Consider the following 9,163-nt stretch of genomic DNA (forward strand, 5'->3'; position numbering starts at 1 on the left):
AATGCACTCGCAAACTTTTTATTTTCCACTCGGACCTTCACCCACTGCCGCCGTGACAATCCTAATCGGTTTCACACCACAATGAAATCGATTTAGTAACGTTTATTAAGAAACTTAAATTACATTAACTAAGTATAAAAATAATGTTTAACAATGCAATTACTAACTAGAAATCACAATTGTGTAATGAGCAAACTAAGACATTGAATGCCCCGCTGTAGACCACATATTGTTTGCTATATGGTTGACAGAGGATCAGTTTAATGTCTTTAGTCGAATCATTCGACTCGAATGTATAGTTCCCGACTCAGTCGATACAATAAATAACAAGGATTATGGCAGGTGCTTTCTAAGCCCTTTCCCAAATAACCAGATACCTAAAAGAAAGCTTTTGACATTTAAGATTTTGCAGTCTTTGGCCTGCTTTTGACAATTTCTTAAGAATTTACGTCAAGAACACCGATTTTTAGAGATACTCGTAGAACAGGAAAAATTGGGAATCTGGTGATTTGAAAATTAGGCTCGAGCATAACGGGACTTAGGTGCGTGTAGGTTTCCTCTTAGCATGATGGTGCGTATAAGGGTCATCCTGTTGCACATTGGTCGCGCGCAGGAACTTGCTTTCATAGCCCCTCTCTCTCACTCTCGCGTTGGGACTTAGCTTATCGGTTCGTTCCTGCTCATCGGCTCTCTCATCTTCGCTCGCTCGCTCGTCATCCCCTGCCCTTTCAGACTCGTCTGCTCTGTCCCTGTCATCGACAAGTCTCTCCTTATCATCACCTAGACGTTCATGGTCCCTATTGAAGCGTCCGTGCTCATTTGTCCGCTCGTCTTCTCCGATCCTTTCAGGATCTTCCTGGAGCCGTTCGTGGTCGTCTAGGAAATCACCGCCGGGCGCAGCCTCAAGCCTGGCTAGGTCGGCGTCTTTTGTAGGTGGAGGAACAGTCAGTTGCATAAAATGTTTTTCAGTGTCAGAGATTTTGCGTTTGTTCCCGTAGTAATCATAGTCTCCTGCAGAATAATCGCCTTCATCGTCTTCGTCGGTTGAGCGTCGATTGCGACGGGCCTTCTTGCGACGACGGCGAGGCGGTTCAGTCTGTACTGCCGGGATAGAGTTCTCACTATCGCTGTCTTCCTCTGACGACTGCTCTACGCTCTCCTCGTCCCGGTCTGGCCTTTCTGGCCTCCCTCGGTTCAGTTTCTTGGGCCGTTTTTCCCTGTATATCGGTGGTACTCTCACAGTGACCGTGTCAATCTGGCCTGGATTTTGCTCTGTGGGTGGTAGAACTCGCGGTCGTAGATTGCGATGTGGATTTTCAGTTGTCGTGGTCGATTCCGAATCTTCTTCGTCTTCTCCTTCTTCTGCTGGTAAAGGCAGTGGTACTTTCTGGGGGCGCTGACGCTCCTTGGTTGGTCTCTGGCGTTGTTCCCGTTCATCAGATCTTCTTTGTATCTGCTCAGCCAAGTCCCGGTCTCCAAAATGCACACTGCGGTAATCGTTCGCGGGAAGCCTATTCTTTTTCTTCTTCTTAACCTCTACTTTCGGTGCAGGCTTCTGTTTCTGCTCCCAAAAAGCGCCAACTGCTGACCCGAATTCTTGAACCGCTTTTACTCCATCTCGGGACTCTTGAGCATCTTCATAATCGTCATACGCGGGGGCTTCTTCTTCGTCATCATAAGCGAGATAGTCGTCTCCGGCGAGTGTCCGAGGATTAACCTGGTTGGCGTCGATGGTGCGGACTCTATGCTGCTGTCCATTACGTACGACAAACGCATCGACAAAAACGCGCGGTTGACGTGGCGGTTCAGCTGGCAGTCGCGCTGCCCGAGGTTCTATAGCTACTGGGGCTATTGGTGCCTCTTCTTGTTCGAACTCTTCAGCTGCCGGCGCTGGTGCAGGCGGGGCCGGAGTTGCAGGCTGCCGGTTAAAGTTGAATTGCAGACGGAAGTTGGAATTTATAGTTTCGAGATTATCTTTCGGCGGCGGTGGGGGCGGAGGTGGTGGAGGCGCACAAGGAGATGGTGTAGTCGGGTTCGCTCTTGGTTTTGCACAGGGTGGTGGAGGTGGTGGTGGCGGCGGTGGTGGTGGTGGTGGCGGCGGTGGTGGTGGTCTAGGTTTAGGTCTTGGCACTGCTCTGGGTTTCGGGCACGGCGGCGGCGGCGGAGGCGGTGGCGGAGGCGGAGGCGGAGGCGGCGGCGGAGCCACAGCTCGGCATGGAGGTGGCGCCGCGGCTCTAGGAGCTCCACACGGCGGCGGAGCAGCGGCAGCGGCCGGCGCGGCTAGCGGTATGTCAATCCCAGGCACAGGCGCCAACGGGGGCGGAAACGGCGCCGCTTGCGGAGGCTTCCTCTGAACATTATATCCAAGCGCATCAGCCAATCCTCTAAACACGATATCGCCAAACGTCCGCTTCTTCCTCACTATCGGTTCATGCTCTGATAACGTATCATTGGCATCCAATATCGTAAAATTACCATCATCTACAAAGCTTCCATTAGCTAATTTGTCACTGAGTTCTCTGCTTAGTGCCCTTGAATCGCTGCTATTCACAAGAGCGCTAAGTTCCGCTGTGTCACGTTCCGTTGTATCACGTTCGGTTGTGTCACGGTCCGCTGTGTCACCGAAGGCGACCAGCAGCAGCAGCAACAGCGCGGCGGGCCGCATGGCGCATGGTCGAGTGTCGCGCGGCTCGGCGCGCGCGCTGGTTTTGTCACTCCGCCGTCACGCACCAATGACTCGGATGCAGGAGCCCAGGTGGTAGGATGTGTGAGAAATTCTAAGCCTTTAGAGTTTTCAACCCTTAGGCTCTGCAAGGTTTATAATAAAATCACCCTGAACAAATTCCCGTGGAATTAATTAGTCCCTTTGTAGGACTACTTAGTTTTAGAATTATCCCTCAAATATTTATAGCGATTTCGGGGTTGGTCCCTGAGTGAAAGTTGTTCAATATGACATTCACCTCGCAGCTTATTGGATAGGGTTGAAAAATATCTGGTAAATATGTTACCAATGATTACTTTTAATAAAAATTATGGGTTATTTTTCAATTACTGAATCGAATTTCCAATATTGATATAAGTACTTTTAGACATAATACCTTACAGAAAACAGCAGCCAAATAACACTAGACCCTACTCATAGTGTTGTGTTCCTGCCGGTGAGTAAGGTTGCCAGAGCTCAACGAGGGGTAGGGAGGGGGTTAGGATCGGCAACGCGCATGTAACTCCTCCGGAGTTGCAGGCGTACATAGGCTACGGAGACTGCTTACCATCAGGCGGGCCGTATGCTTGTTTGCCACCGACGTAGTATAAAAAAAATAAAAAATAATAATACTCGTATCATAAAAAAAAAACATTTAAATAGTTTGTTTTTATTCCTTTAACTCCAAGTAAGCTACCTATCGCAAAAATACTGCCAACTTAATGGCGACTAGAGATAATTTGTGGCATTGCGCGAGTTATCAAGGAATTAGGCTGATGATCTGCTAAATCTAGACATCTAGGTAAAATCGACCAGGCATCCACGTATGAATATTGCCGTGTTGATAGAATTTCCCTCTTACTAATAAGCTGGCAGGGATTCAGACATTACAAATGATGTTGCCTGTAACTATTGTGTTATATTATATGCGACCATTTTTTTTTATCTGCTTTTTTTTGACTAATAGTTTTAGAACTTCTGATTCTTAGCGGAATAATCACGAATTCCCTATTAGTGGCAAAAATTTATGTAATTTTCCTTTGAACTTGTCCTTTAGGTAAGTTTTCGTAACTCAGGGGAAATATTTTTAGGACATACGGTGAAATGACGCTTATATTGAACATGAAATAGGCAACTCTTATCTATGACACATAATGTGAGAACATAGAATTAAGATTACCACCTGTATTTAACCATTATATGCAATAAATATATTGAGTATTGTATTCACGAAATCAAACGAAAAAAGTCGGTTGATCTTTAACTCCTAAATGCATAGTGTAGGATGCAGCCTACACAACAAAAACATATAATTTGTTGCATAATGAGATACAATCTATTTGAATCTGTATATTAATTTGATAGTAAAACTAATCAAATTCCGGATTTTGTATTAAAATTTACGCAGTATTTTAATAATTGAAAAAGGCACAGTTATTTTAAGGTTACATGGTGGAAAATTTGGAAAAGCCAAAGCCAAGTTGATAATTTTTAGTATGTGAATTAAGCAGTTTTTGTAGTTATTTTATATTTAAATACTTTATTATAGATTAGCGCAAACATGTTTCATATATCTTTTACCAATAATTGTATATTTCCATAAATATGATTTATCCTACCCTATGTTACTTCTAACGCTGATTTAGCGGTGAAAATCGATGTTTTAAATTTATTAACTATTTTTCCGTATATATGTATAATAATGTATGTGTTACGTAATTTATTAACAATTACGTAACACATACATTATTTTCGGGAAAAAAGAGTGACGGCCCGATTCGAAGAATGAGATACAATAACGATAAGTTCTAGTTTAGATAAGTTCTCATTTAGATATCGTTTGTATGTCGTATAATTGGCAGAAGCACCTCAATTCGGGCAACCAATGTCACTTTGACGTTAGAAATATCGTAGATAGATCTTATTAGGATCACCTAATCGAAATAAACATAGATTTTGACATGTCGTTTAGTTATCGATCTTTTAAATATCTTTCCCAGAACTTAAACGTGTCTTAATCATTCTTCGAATCGGGCCGTAAATCATGCATTTAAGAGTTAAGATAATCACTGCGGATTGGTTTTCAAGAGACACATCTTTGGCCAATTTCTACCATACGTTGACGGATTTACCCGCGAAACATATCCATCTGCCATCTGTTGACCATATTAAGTATATATTAAGTAATCTATTAAGATTTTAAAATTATATAAATGAATAGTACATCTTAGGATTAAAATTTTGTAAGGTGGATATTGATTTTCTAATCAGGTTACAGGTAAAAGTAAAATGTTTCAACCACATTACCTTGCAATAAACGTGGGGTTAGCACAATCAAATAATTTTCACAACGGTAGATAATTTCAAAATATAGACCAGTCACTCAGTATTGTCGGGAAAATAATTGCGGCATTCCCGTTCTTTGTAATGAATTATTGTTGTCTGTGGACAGAAGTTCAATAAATACAATACAATATAAAATACTCTTTATTGCACACCTCAATAAAAGACCACAATACACAAGGAAACAGCAACACAAGCGGCCTTCCAGACAACCTATAGGTAGCCGTTCAAATTAATACATGTACACATATCGTAAAGTAGCAGTAATTTACTTTTTTTCCGAAATGCTGTATTCCTCTAATAACTAGGTAATGTTGCGATACAATAATATTTAATCGACACTATAATTTAATGCACAATAGTTCTAATCTTAGTAACATTTAATTTTGCAGGGAAAAAGTTACCACTAATTTTGAGGTTATACATTTTCTAATCTGAAAAAAACGGGGCATGTTTTATTTCCTCGAGCTGGGTTGGGCGGCATTCAATAAACTGGCCAATGCCTAAAAACTAGCCTCTTTAACCAATGTGTCCTGCCCGCCATGACCTACGGTGCCGAGACATGGACAGTCACTAAGGAGACTGTGCGTTAAATTCGAGTGGCACAAAGAGCCATGGAGCGCCGTTAGCTCGTTGGGTGGACAACATTCGGAAGATTATGAGTAGGGAAAAGATGTGGCTCAGGACCGGGGTAAGTGGCATACTCGAAGAGAGGTCTATGCAGAAGTGGGCGATGAAGATAATATGATATTACGAAAGTTCATTTACTCTGGAAAACCCCCATTTGATAAAGTGGAACTGCTGATGAAGACCGTCTGATAATCCAACGTTAGAATGTTTTAAATAGTTATATATATAGCTTTAGGTAAGTATTTTATATAGCGTCTGATGGCAAGTTCGCTAAAAGGGCGACTTTGTTTCTTCAGTCTGCGAGTTCTGGTGTCTGAAAGCTTGAAGTGTAGGGTCAAGGAGGGAACAGTGACTTGGTACGCGTATATGGCTTGAGCCACTGTACCCGGCTATTATCTACCGGGCCACTGTTCCCTCATCAACTCTACATACGAAACAACACAACAGTAAAGGATATATGATCTATAATTAGGTTCTTTACTGTCAATTATTAAACTATAGTCTGTCAAGCAAAGTCTGTCAGTAGCAATGTAAAGCAAACTGAAGTATGGCAACACTCACAGAGCAGTATTGCGCTAAGAAAAGCAGCAATGTACATCGAACCGAAACATATTTCTTTCCGCTGAGCGCGCTCTTCGTACGTCAACTAAAATTGTCGCTCGCGGTTTATTGAAGCATTTGGAAATTGTTATTATTATGAGAGGGACAATTTAAACTGGAGTAAAAACGATGTCAATCAATATGATAAACGAGATCAAAAAATACCTATTTGCAAACGGACTATGCTGGAGAAAATAATGTTTGAATCAAATCATTGCTTCCGCAGGTAGCTGGATTTTAATATATTATCAGATTTCTCGGTTGGAATTCAATATTAAAGATATATCACGATAAAATGCAATACAAATGCTCCTTTATGCAACCTTCAAAAGCTAATTAGACATATTTACGTAGGTACAATCGAAAAATATATCAATAGATTGAATTAAAATAAAGGTTTGTATGCTTAGTAAAAGGTGGACGCAAAAGGCGAGTGCTCGCATTCTTAACCTTTGGTATGCTTAGGAGCAGATCTGCTACATATATATTCAACTTAAACATGAAGATGTCATAGCTAAATAAATGTAAAGGTTAAGGCATTTGCACTTGAGTACTTTTTACCAAACGAGCTGTTAGTAGGTACCTATACTACTGAATTTAACTAGAATAAAACAATCCATTGTTTTATTTAGGTAAATATTAAAACCTAGGTAAGTAACCCCTGAGCCATCACTGGCAGCGGTAGCCCTGGTAGGGTATCACTGTAACTATTCTTGTCACAATTGCAGGGCTTATTAAATATCAAATATCTGGACTATTTACATCATTTTGATATGGTTTTATTGTTTTAGCAAACTTAGAAGACAAATAGGGAGCAAAGAGAACATGAGCACCACGGTAGAAAGCTGTTTTTAACATCAGTTCAGAAACTGAAGAAGCCCAATGAAAATAATTATGCCACTTGTTAATTGTAAATTAGTGTATTTCTCTTGAACAATGTCACATTCACATACCAGTGTAATTTTGAAATGGTTTTACAATATACTTATATAAATATACAGATTAAAAATAAATAAAACACAACTGCAGATATTTTGGTGTTCATTTTTATTTTCAAGGCAATTAAGATACGGGTCACTTTAGCTTACTTACACTTAATTCAGGCCATTCATTGAAAAAATATCATTAGGTTACCAATGTTACTGGTCCACTCCAACCAAGCATCAGAATACTTTGTACCTAGTCACTTATTGCATCTTAAGCATAAAACAGATGTTTGAAAATTTGTAATTTCAAGTTTAAAGTTTCCATTCCAAGTTTCAAAATTTATTCTTATAGTAGTAGTTACACATAAAACTTAGTCTAAAGCAATTTGCCTAATTTATAGTACAGAGATATTCCAATATCTCTGAGACCACTCTTACATGCTAGCTTGGTAAGGTGTTGCTCATACTACTGTTTTTATACAGGCTAAAAATGTTAGATATTTACATGTATCGGCTAGATCATATTTTATATGTAGATATTTAAAAAAGTCATTTAGATATCAGGAGAATGCTGTTAAGAAATTTTATTAACTTTCACATTAGTCTATTCAAGACTTGTCAGGAACTGACACAATTTCAGGTACTCAAAATATTAATAAAAGATACCTTGACAATGGAAACTTAACAACTTCCACTCATGTGAGTAATATGGAGTTATATTGTTTCTGGATAAAAGGTATGATTTAAATGTTAAGATATTTTTCTAAAATTATGCACACTGAATAAATTATTTTAATTTATTGAACAAACAGGTAAAGCGACTTAAAACTTCTCTTAAACAGGTACATACCGACTTCAGAAAGTATAAACTAGGATTTTCCATAGGTATACATGTGCAATAGCTGAGTGCATGAAACAAATCAGCCTAAATAATATATTTTTAATGATGATTAACAAACGGACAACTTTTACAATAATAATCTAAACTATTGTCCCAATTTTTTTAGTTTTTTTAATTAACAAGTTTATTTTTCGTCTTGTTTGCGTTGTACACGTATGTACGTAAACCGCCGTAGGTAAGTTTTGTATGAAGAGAAACTTTTACGAACGCCTTATATTGGGCGAGTTTTAATCCTGCAACAAACATATGGAAGTATTAGGTAGATGTTGCGAAAGAAAGTAGGTATAATCAAGGTTCTTAAACGTCTTAAGATTGTTTAAAAAAGTTACCTTTGAAAATATTTGAGGACTTCATCTGTTGATACTGGGAACAATCGAATCAGTTGCGGTTTCGAGGGCACAATTCGTGGTCTTATTGGATATATTCAGGCATACGTTTTATCTTTATTTAAGCCTTTTAACCCTGAAACAGAAAAAACTGCACATTATCTTAAAAATTCTCCGGGATCTTGCAGTAATTATCATAACCTCAAAATTTTCTAATGATTAAGATCAACGAGCATGATTTTACTTACATTGTAGGCATCTTGACTTTGCTTATGGTCATGCACAATATTATTTAATATATTGATATTTATTTTAATGCTGGGAGCAGAAATTTCTCTTGAATTAGCACCGATTCGGAATGTAAACAAACAAGATGGACGATCCACATTCTACAGATAAAACACAGATTACACGCGATTTTGGAATTATTCGAACAGTGTTGCTAGCCCGCGATTTTTCAAATTTGCCGCGTTTTTCTACTGACAAGATTTGCTTGACCAACTATATCATAACTACCTATCACAAATAAAACGGTCGGTCAATAATCTTCATGTGTGAGTCCGTTCCCAAACCAATCTACCCATGTTATGCATCTAAGTCCGAGACCTTTCATTTCGCCATGGTATAGTATAATAAGGTTGATTGATAACTAATTTACCACGCGCCTTATAATTATAATTACTTGCCATAGCCGCTAACTCATTGGCCCCTAGACTGAGCCGTTTGCCGATTTAAT

At 39.5% G+C, this 9,163-nt stretch overlaps 1 protein-coding gene and 2 long non-coding RNA genes across 3 annotated transcripts; 1 reads left to right on the plus strand and 2 right to left on the minus strand.

Annotated features, from left to right (window-relative positions):
* Nucleotides 1-87: 87 nt before the first annotated feature.
* Nucleotides 88-3,695, minus strand: LOC133525450 (proline-rich protein 12-like). Its single transcript, XM_061861702.1, has 2 exons — nucleotides 3,335-3,695; nucleotides 88-3,098 (listed from the first exon to the last, which is right to left on the minus strand). The coding sequence occupies exon 2, from the start codon at nucleotides 2,663-2,665 to the stop codon at nucleotides 539-541; it is 2,127 nt and encodes a 708-aa protein (XP_061717686.1). The 5' UTR covers nucleotides 2,666-3,098; nucleotides 3,335-3,695; the 3' UTR covers nucleotides 88-538.
* A 2,477-nt stretch (nucleotides 3,696-6,172) lies between these two features.
* Nucleotides 6,173-7,306, plus strand: LOC133525453 (uncharacterized). Its single transcript, XR_009800575.1, has 2 exons — nucleotides 6,173-6,500; nucleotides 7,066-7,306. It is a non-coding gene; the product is annotated as an uncharacterized LOC133525453 (long non-coding RNA).
* Nucleotides 7,176-8,927, minus strand: LOC133525454 (uncharacterized). Its single transcript, XR_009800576.1, has 3 exons — nucleotides 8,676-8,927; nucleotides 8,431-8,563; nucleotides 7,176-8,334 (listed from the first exon to the last, which is right to left on the minus strand). It is a non-coding gene; the product is annotated as an uncharacterized LOC133525454 (long non-coding RNA).
* Nucleotides 8,928-9,163: the final 236 nt, after the last annotated feature.

This window comes from Cydia pomonella, chromosome 15 (assembly GCF_033807575.1).
Source record: "Cydia pomonella isolate Wapato2018A chromosome 15, ilCydPomo1, whole genome shotgun sequence".
Taxonomy (NCBI): Eukaryota; Metazoa; Arthropoda; class Insecta; order Lepidoptera; family Tortricidae; genus Cydia; species Cydia pomonella.